General features: G+C 52.1%; 1 protein-coding gene across 5 annotated transcripts in view; it reads left to right on the forward strand.

Moving 5' to 3' along the window:
* Positions 1–12,926: 12,926 nt before the first annotated feature.
* GPR137B (G protein-coupled receptor 137B) overlaps positions 12,927–20,200 on the forward strand; it is a 63,516-nt gene continuing 56,242 nt past the window's right edge. For 2 of the 5 annotated variants that reach the window (XM_058696231.1, XM_058696232.1), the window contains exon 1: positions 12,927–13,529. In XM_058696231.1, coding sequence (XP_058552214.1) covers positions 13,116–13,529 — 414 coding nt within the window. In that variant the 5' untranslated portion in view covers positions 12,927–13,115. The remainder of the gene's footprint in view (positions 13,530–20,200) is intronic. The other 3 variants (XM_058696229.1, XM_058696230.1, XM_058696228.1) reach the window with 3 other exon arrangements.

Here is a 20,200-nt window from a genome sequence, read left to right on the forward strand (position 1 = left end):
AACTGAGCCACCCAGGCGCCCTAGCAAGTCTGTGTTTAAAGCAGTGAGGCACGGTACTTGTCCATCCCACACAGGTTCCAGAGTGACCCATTTCTGGCCTCAGCAGCTTAGCGCTGGGCTTGCGAATGTCCTTCTTCCTCCTCTGGGGCTTCCGTGTGCTCCAGAAAGCCACGCGGCTCAGCCATCTACTCAGCTGACGGGCAGTGGCTCGGGCTGCCTGCCCTCTGGTGGAGGGCTCTCACTGCATCGTCATGGGAGATTGTTCTGAAGCTTGGTCATTGAGTTCGTCCAAGCAGAAGGCTGGCGCTGTTCCCGTGACCCAGATGCGCTGAGGCAGCATGTGGTGGACGGGCCAGGGCCGCTGTGGCTGTGGTGTGGCTTTGTGCTGTTCCTATGGGCGGGGGGGGCAGCTCACCCACCCACTAGCTCCCCAGACTGGCTCTCACTGCCTGTGTGGCTCCACTTCTCCCCCACTCGTTTGAGCCCTGTGCTTCCCTGGGCTTTACCCTTTCCTTCATTTATATGCTGCTGTGAACTGAATGCTGTCTCCCCCAAAAGTCATGTGTCAAAAGCCCAACCCCCAGTGTGATGGTATTTGGAGTTGGGGACTTTGGGAGATAATTGGGTGAGGAGAGGTCACGAGGCTGGGGCTCTCATGGTAGGATTAGTGCCCTTATGAGAAGAAACACCAGAGCTTACTTTCACTCGGGCATGTGAGGACACAGCAAGAAGGTGACCACCCACAAGCCAGGAAGAGGCCTCACCGTGGACCCCTGGCCTCTGGGACCGTGAGGAAGTCCGTTTCAGTTGTTTAAGCCACATACTCTTTGGTACCTTGTTACGACAGCCCGAGCAGACGAACACTGTTAGTTTCCTTATCCTCCGTTCAGGACAAGCGACCGGGCATGACTGCTGTTAGAATTCTTCTCCCCAGTGCTGCTTCCCCCTTCAAGAGCCCAGTTGGCAAGCATTTTGTTTAGGATCTGCTGCTAAATACTCTTGTGCCAGGTTTCAATTCTCCGTCTACTCTAGAAGGCATCCGTCCAGATCCAGGCCTCTGCTGGTGACGTCCTACCATCCCTGACCGCGTGGCCCGGCCCTGCCCACCGCACGGTCCTCAGTTTGCCTTCCGTCCTCCTCTTTCGCTCCCTCCTGCCCTGGTCTCCAGACGGCTGATGGTGGAGGCCGCTCCCTGGCACCGTGGGCCGGGAGCTCATGCTTCCCTCTCCAAGCACAAAGCATCACTATGCACTGCCTCACAGGAGCAACGCAAATGAATCTCTGGGTGTGGCCCAGCCTGGGGCCCCAAGTGCCGGCCTGCATTTTTTCTTACTGTGGCCTTTGTTTTCCCTTCCAACAGGCTGGACCTGACATATAAAGATAGCCTGAAATTTTAATACACCCCAACAGGGACATCACAACCAACTGGGCAACGAGGGCCCTTGATTCAAAGACCACTTAACATTCAGCACTGCACAAGAAAGCTTGAGATGCCCTACAAGCTATGGATTGTAAGTGAAAGAAAAGTTCATTGAAGTTTTCCCAAACGGACAAGAATCTTAAAGCTCTACATGACTAACATTACCAAGTGAGGAAGCTGAAACTCCCCTGAACTTTGGTAATAAAAACAGTATTTGATTAATCATGTTCGAGGAAAGAATTATCTTTCTCTTCTCTCCACAGAAGATTATACTGCAGAATCATCCTTATGTGAAGAGGCGTATACGGCCAGAAAATAAAGGGAACAAAAGTATTTAGAAATGCCTCAGGCAATTAATTAGTAAAATCCCTGCATTGTTCTTCTGGATTTTGTGATATTTGTGGTGCTGATTGGCTTCTTAAATTTTGTAATTTGTTGTTCAAGTAAATATTCACTTTACCTAGTTTTGTATTAGTAGTTTTGTTTTTCTTTCCTTAAAGAGGGTTTCCAACATTGAGGAAGCTTCAGGCCCCACAAAACCTGGATCGAGCCCAGCCTCTGGAACTGCTTTCTCAGAATGACTCCGAACACACACCTCTCACCCTTTTGCCCTGCCCTGTGGCTATCGGCGAGCCTTTCTACATAATTCACTGGAACAGACGTTCCCCACCCTCCATGGCTAAATGTGTGTGTGCCCAGCAGACCCGTGGTCTAATCCTAATAGCTCATTCTCCCTGCTGTGCATGCACCTTCCACTCCCGAAAATAAGATATGGTTATTCCCAGGCCCTGCGGAATCTGCTTTCGCTTCTCCGTGTCCTGTTCAAGCGCTACGTTGTCCGGAGACGATAATGGGCTACAAAGAGGAATATGGAGCATAGCAGGCAGCTTGGGTGCCTTTCCAAGAAATCCTGGAAGGAACTGGATCTAGTTCCCCTCCCCACCAAAACTTGAGCAAACCCCTGAAAAGTACTCCCCTGGAGCAGAGTGTGATGTTGCCAGGCTTTTGGGGATTCACTGGTAGCTCCGTTTCCAGGCAAGTAGGCAATATTCCATGCTCTTGAGCGCTGTGGGCCTCAGTGTGCACTAAGTTCCCTTTTTGCCCCAGATCCACTTAATGCCAAAGTTTTAATGCGGTTACTGAATAACCCCGGGAGGCCTACACCGTCTGCCTGTTTGCTTAGATACCGGTTCAGCATTGTCCTAGATTTGGAGTTTGTTACAAATAACCCCACTCTGGCTACCTGACTGAATTTAAATCTGATACGCTGCTTGTGGGGGAGGGATGAAACATTCGAACACAGTTTTATGGAGATGGTTGCACTGCGAGGTGATGAAAAATCACTGAATTGTACATTTGAAATGGGTGAATTTTAAAATCCACTCATTTGGTGGATCCAATAAAGTCGTTTAAAAAAATCTGATCTGTTTTGTAGTCTTTTAATTTAGGAAGTACAAGCATGAGAGCAAAAGAAAAAAAGAGGTGTGTAAGTCACTTTTTGTGTATTTCACAAAAAGTGAGATTTGTTTGCTGAAATCTTGCCTAAGAATAAATCTCAGCTTACAAAACCCTTCTCATTCATGGTATTTCACCTACTCCCCCATGAATGTCTCAGCGTTCCTGAAATGTTTGAAACTCTTAGCTTTCAAAGTTTAAGAATGCAAATGAGACCAGAAACCCACAAGAAATGGCTAAGAACAAACACTGCAGCCATCAAACATCTAATACGTGCTGATCACGAAAATGAAGCGATCACTATGCTTCTCTGTAAGTTTAGGTTTGCTGAGGCAGGACAAACCTATCGTCTCTTACAGCAAAACGAAACCTTTCAGGAGTGGAATGTAGAGACTGACGGCCACATGACACAAAGTTTCCAGGCGCTGAGTTTTAAAAATGTGAAACGACAATAATTCTGGGGCTACTGGAACCGATGAGGTAGTTTTCACCTAACAATGCACATCTATTAATGTGAATAAGGACGGTTTCTGTTGCCTCGGGGGCCATGCCTTCTTCAGTTGACTGCTTCTCCCCGTTAGTGTGTGTGCCTTCCCGGGGCCTTTATTAATATGGTCAGGCTGTGGTGGTTATGTGGTTTCTAACTCTCATGCATTTCCGTAGCTGCAATCAGCAGTACCGAATAGGACAGCGTGCATTCTCCCAGCAAAGTACCAGCAAGGATTTGTTTAAGTGAGCTACTTACTACCTTGGAAATTCTAGTCCTCCGAAGTGGAACACAGATGCATTTTATGGGGCTTGGAGCATGGGGTGGGGGGGGTGGGGGTGCTGGAAAGGCCTGGAGGGTGGGCACGCTGTGGTCAGTAGGTCTGGGGCAGCTGTGCGGCTGCAGGTTCCTGGATACCTGCACCCTCAGTCAAGACAGAAAGTACAGAGCCGGAAGAGAAGCCTGGTGGTAAGCTGGACCTCAGCAACAAGCCAAGGTGCAGAACAGATTTCCTTCTTTGGAGTGCTGCCTTCTCACCCTTTAAGTATTTAAAAGAATATCTGAGGACAGCTGACAGATAATTAAAAAATAATAATTTCATGCAAATATTCTGTTTCCCAAAAAAAGTTCATTCTAAACTTGTAACTGCATGCAGACGATAATCTGGGAAGGTCTACAACGATGTAGGAAGGAAGATGTCTGTCACCGTTTGGGCCCCTCCAGCATCTGAACTCTCTTCCTACATTGGGGAATGTCCTGCTTTAGGAAGTAGAAACTCCCACCTCGGCCGCTGAAGATGCTAGATGCTTATGCTTCCAGCCACCATTGCTGCTAGGATGTGGGAACATGGCCAAGGCTCTACCAAACAGATGGCCTTGCCCCAGACTTTGACTTAGAAGTTCTTGACTCAAAGAAGCATGAGCTGCATAATCTATTCTAGAGAGAGATTCCCTCACCCAACAGCCCCGTACAGCCTTTACAACCCCTTGCCTGCCCCTACTATATAGACCCTGGTCCTGCCAAGTATGTAGGTTCTCAGATTCCTTTTTGTCACTAGATGACTGTTCGGCACACTTCTGGCCAGGCTAATATAGGTGGAGTTTTGTCTTGAGATTTCTGGGAAAACTCTTGCCTTCCTGATATGAGAGTCACGCTTTCTGTCTTCTCCCAGTTTCTGCCTTGACAACACAAATGTCTTATCTGGGGCTTCAGCAGCCATGTTGCAACCATGAGGTTGCAACCACGAGGTAACAACTCTCAGGATTGTTAGAGCCAATATACTAAGGGTGGTAGAACAGATCCAAAGAGCCAGAGTCCTTGGCAGATTTTTTGGACACTTGAATCCATGCTTGCAACCACTGACTTCTAGATATGTGAGAAAAATAAACATTTATTTGTAACCTATTTATTAACCAGGTTTTCTGTTATCTGCAACCGTTTTCATCCCCAGTGGATACAGGCAGCTTCCAGTGTCCAGCATTGGTATAGCCTGTGATACAAACTTCCACGTCAAATTGACACCAGGAGTGATGGCAGCAACATACCCTCGGGAAATGGGAGAGAATTTGAGACTGATCATCTAGCCTGTTTGGATCTCATGACAAAGGAAATTCAAGCAGTATTAAGACAGTTCATGCGCAAATGATGCCTTGTTGTCACTTGCAGTGGCCGTCCAGTAGAGTGAAGGTCCCACTGAGGTTAGGGCATTGAGAAACCAAGCCATTGCTTCCAGAAAACAGCAAGAAGAGAGCAAAGAATTCAAGAACTGTGGGGATGGAGTGGTTGATCCTAATGGCTGGAAAGATTAAGAAGCGAATGGCAAGGTCTTAACTTCTCGTCCAAGGCACAGTCTGAAAACAAGGGGCTTTCAATGACTATGGAAAGAATACCTTATCTTTTTGCAACCGCAACTGAAACCAGCAGGCAGATTCTGTGGGTTCCTGATTTGCAACATCTGTTAGCTTCACAACCTCCTCTCGTCTCTCATTGGTAGTTAAGGGACTGCTTGGAGAGAGTGAGAAATGGGACACACGGGGCGGAGGACTCACAGAACACAAAGCTTCCCTTGTTTTACAAAGTAGCCCCTTCTCCCTGCTGTTCATCATGTGCTTGAAGACCTATAATGTTCCTGCCTGAGAAGTCACTTTGCCACCTCTCATGGTCTTCAGACCAAAACCAGAGCTAAATGCCAACACGTGTCTCATGTAATAAAGCCAAACCTGGATGGAAGAGACTTCTACACCAAAGTAAGTGCAAGATTTTGCTCTTTATCTTGGCAAAAGTCTTGGAAATACATGTGGGGATCAATTCTGAGGGTGTTAAACCGGGGAGGGAGGAACGGGATGTCTCCTTCCCAAGAGATTCTCGCTCAGTGTGCTTCCTGGAGCAGGGGGAGTGGTTCTAAGCCTTGGCTTGCTTGCTTGCTTGGTTGAATGAAACCCCGTGGCCCACACCAAGAGAGGTTGAAAGGCATCAATTCCTTTGGCATGGTGGAGAAGTGGGAGCCCAAGGAAATAGGAACGTTGGTGTGGATATACTGCGTCTGAGCCATTCACCAATCCCCTAACTCTGTTCCCTAAGAGGGACCAGGAGATACCCCTTTCATCGAGGCACTGAGAAATACATTGGTGAGGGAAATGCCACCACCTCTCAAAAGCACTGCCATGGCTGTTTTATGTACATCAGGGATGCTGTTCAGAGCTGCTGGAGTCAAATAGACTCCCTCACATTTGCCAGGATTCCGGGCGTCAGAGGTCAGTGGGGGCACAACCACCAGGAGAGGCAAGGTCATCTCAGTGGAAAGGCTGCTGACTGGCTCAGGGCCAGTCTGGGAATCAGAATTATCTACACATCAGATCTCTTTGGCAGAAACTAATTGACCATGAGTCCTAGCACCGAAATAGATGGGTAGTCCTCCATGGCCCTACGTAATCCACACCAGGATGCTCCAGCTTGGACACGTCATCAACAGACAACTTGTACCCATATGCAATTCTTAGGCCTGAACTTGAACGCTTCAGAAGTGGTAACTTCCGACAACATCCACATTCAACGGTCCAGCTGATGTAGAAGATGGACGGGTCTTAGTGATAATGAGTTATCATGAGCTTCACAAGGTGGTAACTTTGTACAGCAAATCCACACAGCTCCTGGGGGAAGATGCTTTTTTCTCATTCCCATTAAGCAAAGAACTCCAAAACTGCTTTCTCTCATCTGGCAAGGACGGCTTCCCATCTTGCTTCAGTATTATGTCAACTCCGACTCCACATCACAGTTTGGTCTATAGAAATTGTAATCAGCTCAACATTCTTTAGGACAACACAGTGATTACTCCATTGATGATATCATGCTCGAGGGGCCCAACAGCACAAATCATATATATTCTAGATGTGTTGGTAAGAAACATGCAAATCATAGTGTGGGAAATACGTTGCATGAATATACAGGGACTTGTGACCTTAGGAGACAATTTTACTTATTTTTAAGATGCTTATTTATTTATTTTTGAGAGAGAGAGAGAGAGAGAGAGAGAGAGAGAGAGGAGAGAGAGCAAACTCGTGCAAGTGGGGGAGAGACAGAGAGAGAGGGAGACATAGAATCTGAAGAAGGCTCCAGGCTCTGAGCTGTCAGCACAGAGCCCGATGCAGGGCTCGATGGAGGGCTCGAACCCATGAACTGTGAGATCATGACCTGAGCCAAAGTCGGATGCTTAACCAACTGAGCCACCCAGACGCCACCCCACCCCCCTTTGGAGCCAATTTTAGAGAGTCTAGTGATCTCAGCAGGCTGAGGTAGCTTCTCCAAAGCAAAGGATGAGCGGTTGTACCTTACACAACCTCCTATAGGAAAGAGAGACAATGCTTTGAAGTCCTCAATGGAAGCAACATTTGTCACATTGGGTGAGTTACTGGGTGACTCAAAGGGTGCTAATTTTGAGGAATGGCCCAGAGATATAGAAGTCTCTCCATCTTGTTCACGCTGCAGTACAATCTGTTCTGCTGCCTTCGACTCAGTGGATCCAATGGTGTTCCAAGTGCCAATGGCAGATTGGACATATGTATGGTACTCGTGATAAGCCCTATTAGGAGAATCACAGTGTCAACTCTCAGTGACACCTTCTTTGTCAAATAACTATTTTCCTTTTGAGAAAAAAAACTTGGCTTGCTACTGGGCCATGAAAGAAACTGAATGCCTTATGAAGAAACTCAGATTACCATGTAGTCTAGAGGTGCCCATTTGAGCCTAATGTTATTTTGGTCCATCAAGCCACCAAGTCAGGTCACCAAAAGACCCAGTTACACTGGAGACGTTCAGTATTCAAGAGGAGAGGTTAGCTAGCACCATGAATGTAAGTCAGCTTCTTTCCCCAGCTAGTCCACTGCTTATTCAGTGGGTTCATGGACACAGTGACCATGTAGGCAGAGACTTAGCCTTGTTTTAAGCAACTTAGACTTCCCCTTCCACGGTTGACCTGGCTTCTTTCCAGCATCACTAACCAAATGAGTCTTGCAAAAGGCACCAAATTCAGAGGAGGTCCTACACAGACACCTGGAAGCAGATTATTATATAGACTTCTTTCATCACGGAGGGGGATCAGTGATTTGTCCTCACTGAAAGAGACAATGCTTCTGAACTTGGATTTCTTTTCCCACCATGCCTATGCTATCACGCTCAGACTTTCTGAATGGCATGTTCATCATCATGGTATTCCACACAATATTGCTTCTGACTAAGAACCTCACTTTGCACCAAAAGAAGAAATAAGGTGGGCTAATTTCTGTCCCTTAGAAGCAGCTGGGCTTAAAGAATAATGGAATGACAGTTATAGACTTGGTGATACTGCATGCTGGAAGATACACCTGCAAGGACAATATGACTGTCCTGCACACATAGGATATCTTCTGATCTCAAGGCCAATATATGGTGTTTCTCCTGCAGCCAGGATACGTGGGTACAGGATCCAAGGGGATGGCATCTCTAATATGCCAAATGACCCACTTGCAAAGTTTTTGTTTCTGTTCCCTTCTCCTTTGGGCTTTGTGAGTTTGAAGGTCATAGCGACTGAGGAGGAAGTCTTCTCCCAGGGGACTCCAGCATAGCTCCCTTGAGATCGAAATGGAGATACTGGCTATTCCAGACTCTTCATGCCAGGGGCTGAAATTGCATGAAAGGTCACTTCTACTGTTGGCTGTGATGATAGTGACACTCAAGGGGATGTAAGATTGCCATCACTCGGGGCGCCTGGGTGGCGCAGTCGGTTAAGCGTCCGACTTCAGCCAGGTCACGATCTCACGGTCTGTGAGTTCGAGCCCCGCGTCAGGCTCTGGGCTGATGGCTCAGAGCCTGGAGCCTGCTTCCGATTCTGTGTCTCCCTCTCTCTCTGTCCCTCCCCCGTTCATGCTCTGTCTCTCTCTGTCCCAAAAATAAATAAACGTTGAAAAAAAAAAAAAAAAAAAAAAAGATTGCCATCACACAATGGGCAAAAGGAGGCCCATAGAAGCTAGCCGTGCTGGTGTCTCTTACTGTGGGATGTCCAATGGGAAATGACTTTTTGTTAAAAAAAATTAACATACTCAGGGTGCCTGGGTGGCTCAGTCGGTTAAGTGTTTGGCTCTTGATTTTGGCTCAGGTCATGATCTCATGGTTCGTGGGTTTGAGCCCTGTGTTAGGCTCTGTGCTGACAGCTCAGAGCCTGGAGCCTGCTTTGGATTCTTTGTTTCCCTCTCCGTCTCTGCCCCTCCCCCACTCATTCCCTCTCTCTCTCTCTCTCTCTCTCTCTCTCTCTCTCTCTCTCAAATAAATAAAAAAAACCTTAAAATAAAAATTAACATACTCAGATCCCTCAGACATGAGGGTTATCTCCTGATTAGCTGAGATGCTTGATAAAGAGAAATGGAGATTTTGTAATATGCATTGAAGAGAGGAGTCATAAATTGGTATCGTTTTATGACTTATAGCTTTGTGACGAGTTGCAAAAATAATGAACTCTAACTTCTACTTATATTTTCTTCCTTGCTGTGCCTTATGTGTGTTTATATCTATTTTAACTAATTGCCTTGTATTTTTATTTCTCTTCCGTTTATATAAGATAAATTAGGACTGGATAACTTAATCTAAGAGATCAGAATATTGAGATGGGCAGTGGCAGAATGAAAGGAAGAATGACTGTCCCCCACAGGTGCTGGACTCCAAGCTGGACCCAGGAAATGGCCTTTCAGTGTGACCCCTTGGTGAGGAGGAGTGAAGGTATTTTTCAAGTGTACAAGGCATGTTGCATTCTTTTAAAAAAATTTTTTTTTAATATTTATTTATTATTGAAAGAGGGAGAGAGGGAGAGAGACAGAGCGACAGAGCAGGAGTGGGAGAGGGGCAAAGAGAGAGGGAGACACAGAATCTGAAGCAGGCTCCAGGCTCTGAGCGGTCAGCACAGAGCCCGATGTGGGGCTTGAACCCAGGAACTGCGAGATCATGACCTGAGCTGAAATCGGACACTTAAAGGACTGAGCCACCCAGGTGCCCAGGCATGTTGCATTCTATTAAGTGCAAGTATTTTTATTTTACATAGTTTTTATTTTCAAAAATGTTAAGAATAGTGAGAAGCACATTTGATGCTGGTAGAGACTGCTAATTCCTCCCCAAATCCATTCTCCTCTTCATGCATAATCATAGAACCTTGACTTCTAGCTGTGCATGTTGCCATATGGAATAAAAACTACATTTCCCAATCTGTCTTGCAGTTGCCTCTTTAAGGTAACTAAGTTTTAACAATGAGGGGAAAGCGGATGCATTCTGTGGTATTTCTGGGAAGGCTCCATAAACAGGAAAGGACAAGGGCCCTCTAGTTCTCCCCTGTTCTTCCTAAGGCCAGCCTGGGAGGTGGATGCAATGGTTGGAGAGCTGGCAGCCATATTGGGTCCTAAGGTAGTCTTGTGAATAGAGGTCTCACATGGTGAAAGAGAAATATCAGAGCCTGGGCCTCTGATGACAAACTATATTCTTTCAGTATAATAAGGTAATAACAGATATTTTTTTAATCTCCAGGCAAACACAGGGAAGACATTGATAAACAAGGCATCATTTCTAGCTGAAGGAAACTTACAGACAACTGGGGTGACTGACAAATTGTGCAAGGTTGCTCTGTAATCACACAGGTGGTGCATTTAACCTAATCCTGAGTAGATGGCGGGTGGCATAGTCTGGGGAGACCTTCAGGAGGAAGTAACCTCCTTGTACATGAGTAGGATTTGGCTAGTTGTCGGAGGAAAGGGTGGAAAGAGTTTTCTAGGTGTAGGGGAGTTAAAAGTTGTTTAACACTCTGTAACACCTGTTAGAGAGACAAGTCAGGGAGGTACGCTTGGGTAGGGGTGTGGACTTTATCCTCAGATCGGTGAGGGACAAGTGAATATTATTAAGCCTGGGAGCAACATGGTCAGACTCACTCTTCAGAGAGCTCACTGCAGTTGCTCTGTGCAGAAGGGATTGAGGGGAACAAGATGACAGGTGGGGGATTATTTCCTCTCTACTTATTTTTTATTTTAGAGAGAGAGAGCATGAACACGTGAGCAGGGGAGAGGGGCAGAGGGGAAGAGAGGGAGAGAGGGAGAATCTTAAGCAAATTCAACACTCAGTTCAGAGCCTGAGGTGGGGCTTGATCCCACAACCCTGGGATCCTGAACTGGGCAGAAATCAAAAGTCTAGATGCTCGACCTACTGAGGCACCCAGGCACCGCGGTATTTCCTCTTCGAATGGCGATGAGAAGGGAAAGTTGGAGAAGCTGGAACACGAGCCTGACGCCAAAGGTACACGTTGCCTTGGTGAAGCACCTGGAATATATCGGGAAAGTGTAAACACTAATTTGGAGGAAAACCAGGGCTGGATCCAGGCTCCGCGGGGCCAGTTTTAGAAACACCCACAATTTCGCTTGAAGTTGACTCTACAGATGAGAAAAGGAGTCACAAGAAATTACTGGAGCCTTGGAGATTCGGGCCTCTTTCTTCTGTTTACCCGAACCGCTTGTCTGGAGTGCTTCCAGGGGTCAGCCTGGCATCCCCTCTCTGTCCCCAGCACTCCACAACTGCCGGCATCCCGGGGTAACCTGGAGAGATGGCCTGGGGTGTAAACTAAGTCAAGTTTTCTGGGAGCATCGATCCTCTCTGGCGCCGCAAATGAGGGGTCTGGGGGTCTGGCGGACAGAACACCCCGCTGGCTGGACTGGAATGTGAGGCAGCACACCCAGGGCAGTCACGCTTCACCCCTGAGTCCTGTGGCCTCGGTGGCGCTGACCCAGCCTCCCCCCGCCCACGCTCCTCGCTGTCCTAACTGCGCGCGCCGTTGGGAGGCGAGGGGCGCTGTGAGGGGCGCACTGTATGCATCTCCGGGAGAAAAATGCCCCGGTTACCGGGTTACCACCGGGACCAGGCAGCAGCCACAGAACCATTCCCTTCCTCACTCGCGGTATACGTGACCTCAAAAACACAAACTTTATCTTGGGCATTTTCTGGATTTAGAAATAAATGTCACCCCAGCCTGAGATTTCCAAGGAAAAGCGCCACCACTTCATAGCCGGAGTCGTACAGTTATACATTTTAATTAAAAAAAAAGAAAAAAAAAGACTGAGCTTGTTGTTTTGAAATAAAAGAATTAACTTGTGCGAAACAAATAATCATCAGCAGGTAGCGGGAGGCAGTGAGAAGCACCAACCGAGGGCAGGCGGTCGGTGGGGGGGCTTCGGGTGCTGGACGGAGCGGGGGAGGGGAGCGGGGTGGCGTGCCGTGCCGCAGGCAGAGCCTAGAGTCCGCCTGGCGGCGGTGCGGAGTGGAGACCCAGTGGCGGAAGGCAGTGCGGTGCTGGGGCGCGCGGCGCGGTGTCTGGCTGGGGGCTCTGCGGTGCTGGGGCGCGTCGTGCGGTGTCTGGCGGTGCGGGACCAGGGGACGGGTGCGCTGATGGGGCGCGCGGGCGCGGTGTCTGGCCGGGAGGGCTGTGCGGTGCTGGGGCGCGCGGTGCCCGGCGGGGCAGGGGGCCGTACGGTGATGGGGCGCCCCACACAGTATCCCGCAGCTGGAGGTGCGGTGCTGGAGCGCGCGGCGCGGTGTTTGGCGGGGGCGGGGCAGGAGGCGGTGCGGTGATGGGGCGCGCGGCGCGGCGTCTGGCGGGGGCGGGCAGGGGGCGGTGCGGTGCTGGGGCGCGCCGCGCGTTATCTGGCGAGGGCGGGACAGGGGGCGGTGCGGTGCTGGGGCGCGCGGCGCGGTGTCTGGCGGGGGCGGGGCAGGAGGCGGTGCGGTGCTGGGGCGCGCCGCGCGTTATCTGGCGAGGGCGGGACAGGGGGCGGTGCGGTGCTGGGGCGCGCGGCGCGGCGTCTGGCGGGGGCGGGACAGGGGGCGGTGCGGTGCTGGGGCGCGTCGCGCGGAGCCGGGGGCGGGGCAGAGTAGTGGCGCGGTGTCTGGAGGGGGGCGGGCGGCGCCGGGGACGCGCAGTGCGGGGGGCGGGGCGGGGCCACGCGGGGCGAGAGGGCGTGCGGCTCGGGGCCACGGGGTGGGCGCCCGCGGGCGCGCGGGGTGGCGCAGGGGCGCGCGGGGCTGGCGGGCGCGCGGGGGCGGCGGGCGCGGCGCTGCCAATCGCAGACAAAGGCCGCCCCAGTGAATCATGTGGTGCCGGGGGAGGAAGTGCGGCTTGTTTTCTTTCCTCCAGTCGCCGGGCTCCGGGCGGAGCGCGATGCTCGGAGACCCCCGCGGGGGCGGCGGCGGCGAGCCCCGATGAGGCCCGAGCGCCCCCGGCCCCGCTGCAGCGCCCCCGGCCCGATGGAGGCTCCGCCGTGGGACCCTCTCCGCAACGACTCGCTGCCGCCCACGCTGACCCCGGCCGTGCCCCCCTACGTGAAGCTCGGCCTCACCATCGTCTACACCGTGTTCTACTCGCTGCTCTTCGTGTTCATCTACGTCCAGCTCTGGCTGGTGCTGCGCTACCGCCACAAGCGGCTTAGCTACCAGAGCGTCTTCCTCTTCCTCTGCCTCTTCTGGGCCTCCCTGCGGACGGTCCTCTTCTCCTTCTACTTCAAAGATTTCGTGGCGGCCAATGCGCTCAGCCCCTTCGTCTTCTGGCTGCTCTACTGCTTTCCCGTGTGCCTCCAGTTCTTCACCCTCACGCTGATGAACTTGTATTTCACGCAGGTGAGTCGCGGAACGCAGCGCCGCGAGCGGGAGGCACCTGGGCGGGCGCTCACCTGGCAGGTGGCTCCCCGCCCTGCTCGGCGCCAGATGCGGGGCGACGGCTGCCAGGGGGCGGTCACAGAGCCCCAGGGCTGACAGTGTATGGGAAAAGGCACTGGGCTGGGGTCACCCGAGCCCTGTCCTACCTGCAGGCCATTCTCTCAGGTATCGCCCTCGTATTCCCCAAAAAAAGGCGAAAGCGAAAGGAAGTCAGGGCCGGAGGCCACCACGTCTGTCCTTGCCCTTAGCTCAACATGGTCCAGTGGGTGTCGGGCCCTCACTGTCCCGACACAGCCGCATCTTCCCTCACACACACATCAGGGTCGGTACCGTGGGAAGCGTGTCCGCCAGGAAGACTTGAACTGTAGAATTTCTCCTCCATCCCGTCATCCCAGGACACCTAACTCTGAGCCTGGAAAGGTCATCCGCATGTTGGCCTCCAGATTTGGGCCAGACGCCGATTTTTTTTTTTCTTTTTTTTTTTTTTTCTTTTGAGTGATGGCGGGGTGGGATTGTCCCGTTTCGGGTAAGATGTTTTTCATCTCCAGCTTAGGAGCCCTCTTGAATGAACTAGAGCTTACTAATTCATTTCACAGGGTTGCTAAACAGCAGTCTGGGGTTACACCCAGCTCCCCAGCTGCTGCGGCAGGAGGTCAGGCTTGCTGTCTGAGCCGGTCTGAGAGGCCCCCAAGAAAAAGCCATAAAGTTTACTGGGTTTCTTTTACGGGCACAGAGGAACCAGTTTATGAGGCATGTTGTTAATAAGCTAATGGGAGACCATGTGAATCGACTTGGCTGCTGTGACCGCTGCCTTGAGAAAAGGACAGCTATTGTAAAGTGCTGTGCAAATACCGTGTAAAGAATTGCATAAAGGTTTAATAGCACAATGCCATCACCATCATCTCTGATTCTCATTAGCTTTCCAAGCACTAAAGCATGCATTTTCACTAGGACTCTGCCCATGTCACCTGTTGATTTAAGAGCTCTCTCATGGGCAGAGGCTTTGTGCAAGCAGGCATTACATTCCTTTTCACAGCGTCCCTGTTTCTCTAAAGAAAATGCCATTGCTTAAAAAAAAGAAAGGCCAGAAAAGGTAGAAGCAGGCCATGACTGGAAATCTGGTGAAAATACGTTCTGACTGCAAAATAGCACATGTACCATTTAGTAGCTGTTATAACCTTATAAAAATGGATCCACACTTGAAGTCTGCTGATATGTTCTATGTAGCACTGTTTTCCAGTGCACAAGTGGTGGGTTTTATCTCTCCAGCTACTACTTTTAAGCTCCCAAGTTGGTTGAGGCAGTCAGCTACATTGCAGACTACTCCAGCTTTTTAGTGGGATCAGAAAGAGATAGTTCCTGCAAGATACAAAAGTCAGATGGGGGGGGCGCCTGGGTGGCGCAGTCGGTTAAGCGTCCGACTTCAGCCAGGTCACGATCTCGCGGTCCGTGAGTTCGAGCCCCGCGTCAGGCTCTGGGCTGATGGCTCGGAGCCTGGAGCCTGTTTCCGATTCTGTGTCTCCCTCTCTCTCTGCCCCTCCCCCGTTCATGCTCTGTCTCTCTCTGTCCCAAAAATAAATAAAAAACGTTGAAAAAAAAAATTAAAAAAAAAAAAAAAGTCAGATGGGTTGATGTTACTTCCAGCACGGTGACAGCGATCGTGTTTTGTACTGAGATCGTTTGTGCCCCTTTTTGAAGAAAAAAAAGAAAAGGGAAAGGTAGGGCAGTGCCATAGCTCTCTGCTAATCACACGCAAATCCTCCGCTCGGCTGGACTAGGGCCAGGGCCACAGTTTCTGCACCGTCTGCTGGTTGGCAAGTAAATGCTGAGTGAGGGAAAGAGTGACCAGGCAGACAGAGCTGCTCAGGCCAAGAGGCCTCAAGCTCTGGCCTCTTTATATCTTCCCAGTCTTTTTTTCCCCTTTATGTATCCAGGGTGGCTGGCGGAGGAAGGCGGTGCCTCCGTGCTGGCATCCGAGACCCTGCAGAGCCATCCCTTGGCTTCCTGACAAATGCTCTGATATTTCTGAGGAGTTCTAAAGGGAGTCACCCTTTGGGGCTCAGCTCGGCGCCCAGCTCTGACGTCACTCTCTTCCTCTTCCCTCCCGTGTACCTTCTCTTATTTAAAAAAATTTTTTTTATGTTTCTTTATTTTTGAGAGAGAGAGAGAGAGAGACAGAGAGAGACAGACCATGAGCATGGGAGGGGCAGAGAGAGAGGGAGACACAGAATCTGAAGCAGGCTCCAGAGCTGTCAGCACAAAGCCCGACACGGGGCTCGAACCCATGAACTGTGAGATCACGACCTGAGCTGATGTCTGACGCTTAACTGACTGAGCCCCTCAGGTGCCCCCCTCCTCCATGTGCCTTCTCTTAGACAAGGTTCTCAACCACTGGAATTGCCAGGAGAGAGAGCCTTAAGAATTCCTGCTGCCCAGTCCCATCTCAGAACAAGTACATCATATTTTGGGGGAGGGGTAGCAGGAAATAATTAAGAAGCGCCTCCTGTGTGCTAGGCACAGTTCTGAGTGGTTTGCCTTATGCTTCACGGCAGTCCTCAGATAGTGTTCCCTTTTTGGGGAAGGTCAGAGAGGTTCAGTGACTCACTCAGGGTCACATGGTCAGTGCACAGAAGAGCCGGGAGACCCACCCACACTTCTGACATCTGAGTGTCAGGCCTGTCCCGTGTGGTACAGTATTTCTGGGAGAACATAGCCTATTGCGTACGTGACACCTGTTCTGCGAGGGCGAACACCTGGCTGGGGAGACACAAAATGTACTGTGTACCACACAGTTAAGCAATGACTTCAGGGATCTAGGGGAGTGTATGCTTAAGCTTCAGGAGGCTTGAGTGGGAGCCGAGTCCTCAGAGAAGAGGTGGGTTTGGGGCAGTTTGGGAGGCTGCTTGGGAAGGAGAGGGCAGTGGCAGGGGACCGGTGTGGCAGAAGCCTGGGGAGGAACTGGAAGGTGGTCCTGGAGCTGGAGGAAGTTTTTACTGTCATTGTCATCTGTGTCTGGCCCTGCGCCTGGGGCTCAGTGACGTGTCTGTGGATCCTCCTTGATGACCCGTGAGAAGGATCTTCTCACTCTCTCCTCCGAGGGTCGGAGAGGTGAAGACGCAGCCTGTGCAGCACCCGGTGAGGTGCCCTGACCATCCGAGTGCCGCGGTCCGGTCCCTCAGGGGCTGCACTCTTAAGTCTCTCCCCTTCCGTCTTCGGAATCTGGCTCTTCTGGGACTGGCCCAAGGTGGGGGTGGGGGGGTGGGGCGTGGACAGGGTTGTCTCAAGTGACTCCCTGCCTGTTCACTTCCAGCTTGTTCGCCTCTGGCTCTGTGGGTAACCCTGCCATGTGGCCATGTGGTCATGTCTACATCGTGGACTCGGTTTTGTCCTGGCCCCCTCTGCCCGCCCCCCTTCCGTCCAATCCTGGCTTTGGGTGGGGCCACACAGGTCATGGGCTGGTGCCCACACGAGGTCTCCTCCCAGGTCCCCACCTGCCCCTTTCCTTTCTTTGCCCTCCTGGGGGCCCCGCCACCCACACAGGTCCCAGGTGGAGGCAGGTGCTGCTCCTGAGTCCCTGGTGTCCTCAGACCTCCATGGCACAGGCTGGCCTCTGGCAGGACTCTCTCCACAACCCGTTTTGTTCTCAGGTGTCCACCTCTTGGGACTGAGCGTTCCCAGCGCGGCTCCTGCCCGGGGAGCAGGGTGGCCAGGTCCCCTGCTTCCTGATCCCCCTGAGCAGTTCCCTTGGAGTTTTGTCTCCAGTGAACTGGGGTGACGGTCACATCTTCCACCATGAATGCTGCCCTCCTGCCGGCAGGCTGATTGATGACTCCTTGTCTCCACTCTCTGCCCTGTCATATGGCCTGGAAGGTGGGGAGTCGGCTAGTGGTAGTGATGGTTGTGCCCACTCTGAGCAGGCCCCGTGAAGGGTGTGAACGGCCGGCCCAGATGTCTGGGGCGCTCTCCGGAACACGGAGCACGGAGTACCTTTCGTTTCTGGCTCCGGGCCCCAGCACCCGTGCCGGCCCCCCACCAAGCTCCCCCTCGGCTCCTTGCTGGCTCGGAAGGGATGGGGCCGAAGCGTGAACCGAGGCCTTTCCTCCAGAGCCTGCTCTTCTAGCACCATTTGCCCTTCCATTTGCCCTTCACATAGGGGTTTCCATCAGAGCAGGACCCTGACACCCGAGGCACGTGGGGCTGAGGTATTGCGGTGCCTCCCACCCCAGCTCCTGGGCCAGGGCAGCCCCTGGGCAGGGCGGGTCTGTCTGCAGACGTGGTGGTGTGGCCGTGGGCTCGGTGATCCCCGGGCAGCTGTGTCTTCCAGCCATTCTCACTGGGAATTACGAATCTGGACCCCAGACTCTTGGGGGTCCCTGAGTTCGGTTGAGTGGAGGGGGCTCAGCTTCTTGCTGCTACAGCTTTGTCTTGAGCCCGGTGACAGATTCCTGCCATCACAGTAGGGTGGTTTGAGGAAGGAAAAGGAGAGGTGCGCCCTCTCGGTGGGGGGAGATGTGGTGTGATTAATGGATGCTGAGGCAGGAGCCAGGACCGTTGCGCGTCTTACGGGGCAGCTGGGAAGCTGCAAGGGGGGTTGGGGGGGCGGGGCGCTGAGACTCATGGGAGGTGTCGGAGTCACTGTGGGGACCGGGGCTCATCCTGGGGGTCTGGGGGCCATGGTGGGTGTCGGAGCACATCATGGGGGCCTGGGGCTCATGATGTGCCAGTAAAGGCCTATGAATCAGGAGGCATCACTGGGAATGGAAGGAGCAGGGACTCTGGGCAGAGCTGGGTTCGAATCCTGGCTTTACCCCGAGTGTGGCTCCCGTGGCTGGTTATTGACCTTCCTCCCTGGGGAAGCGGCCACCATGGTGCCCATCCTCCTGGTTGGAGGTCAAAGGAGATACTGTCTGTGCGGCATCTCTCTGCACCTCAGTTAAGGTCCTCTTTCTGCCTCTAGCGGCAGGGACCACACCCCAGTGCTGGCTCTCCTTTTATCACCCCATCGGGTCACCAAAATGACTTTGACCACCGCGTGGCGGCATTTGTGTTTGTAATATGGTCGTGGCGCATGGCCTGGCCTCAGGGAGAGTGTGGAAGAGCCAGGAGCCGGGGAGAGTGGGAGGCTCAGCCGCCCGGCCCTTCATTTTGCAGGAGAGCCAACCGAGGCCAGGAGAATTCTAATGACTTGTCCAGGGTCACCCAGCCTGGCGTGAAGAGCCGGGATGAGACCTAGGACCTGTGAGCCTGTGCTTGGTGCACACACGCCCCCCAACTCAAAATGCATCCCTGTCCTCAGCCCTGCTGACAGGAAGCCAGGAGGCAACCAGAATCGAGTCCAGGGATCCTCTCTCCCCCCGCCTCCCCCACCAGGAAAAGGGAGGTGTTGATCTTAGGAAGAAACAAGTCTTATCACATTTAATCAAGAAATATTTACTAAATACCTGTTGTGTGCCAGCCCTGATCCAGGAGTTGAGCGGGGGGATGCTTGTAGGCTTGTTGGTGATTATGAAGAAGTAAGAAGCTTAGGAACACACAAGGCAAGCCTTTCACAGCCCCCAGGTACCTTATTTCAAAGCTGGGACCAGTCACACCAAGGCAGGGCATATGCTCGGCCTCACCTCTGTGCACTGTACCCATGATCTCCTTGTCCTTGGCACAGGCTCCTTGTGGTCAGTCAGTGGACTAACAGCCTCCAGAGCTGTGTGTGTACCTGTGTGTGTGTACATCTGTGTGCGTGTCTTTCTGTGTACACCTGTGTGTGCGTGCCCGTGTGCATGCCTCTGTGTGTGTATGTACCTGCATGTCTTCCTGTGTGTGTGTGTGTGTAAGCATCTGTGTATATGTCTGTGTATGTGCCTCTACGAGGGCATGGGCACACAGAGCCCAGGACAAGTTTCTTTATTTACCTTGTCTACCGCCCAGCACCAGCCTCTCCCAGGAAGTAGCTTCCCAGCTTTCTAAAAATTTCCCCCAGGAAGAAGGCTTCTAATTCCACAGCCTGGCTTCCAAGATCTCTCCTTGCAGCACAAGCTTTTAATTCTCCCTGCTCCCGTTATTACTGCTTTGGTGCCGACCTAAGGTGAGCCATATTTCATTAATGCCCTCGGCGCTCCTGGGAATGGTTAGACTCACACAGTATATGTGAAATCAAACCCCACTGACCACGAAGCCTTGATTTCCCAACAGCAGAGTCCGACCCAAGCGCTGCTGGCTTCATCCGTGTGCACCGAGCCCAGACCTGCGGCTCCTGTCCCCACCGGGAGCTTTGGTCTGGGTCCCACACACCCTGCTACCTACAGGGTTTTGTGGCATCTTTTTCCTCCCTGTCTTTCCCCAGGTCAGATGAGCAGGGCCTGTGGGGTTGGGGGTGGAGGCAGGGAGAGAGCACTGTCCCCAGGTGGGTATCATTCCCGGGGAGGGTGGTGGGTGCCCTCCCCAAGGACAGGGCTTTCATGTGTCCCCCATCTAAATGCCTGAGGCTTCCAGTGCCTGGGAGGGGCTCTTCCTGGAGGTGCTGGGCTGGGCAGTGAGGGCCGGGCTGTCTAGACGACAGACACTGACGGGCTCAAAGGCTGCTCACCCCCGTGACATCACCCTGAACTTCTTCGGTTTTCGAGAACAACACATCATGT

Source organism: Neofelis nebulosa, chromosome 13 (genome assembly GCF_028018385.1).
Source record: "Neofelis nebulosa isolate mNeoNeb1 chromosome 13, mNeoNeb1.pri, whole genome shotgun sequence".
NCBI classification, from domain to species: Eukaryota; Metazoa; Chordata; class Mammalia; order Carnivora; family Felidae; genus Neofelis; species Neofelis nebulosa.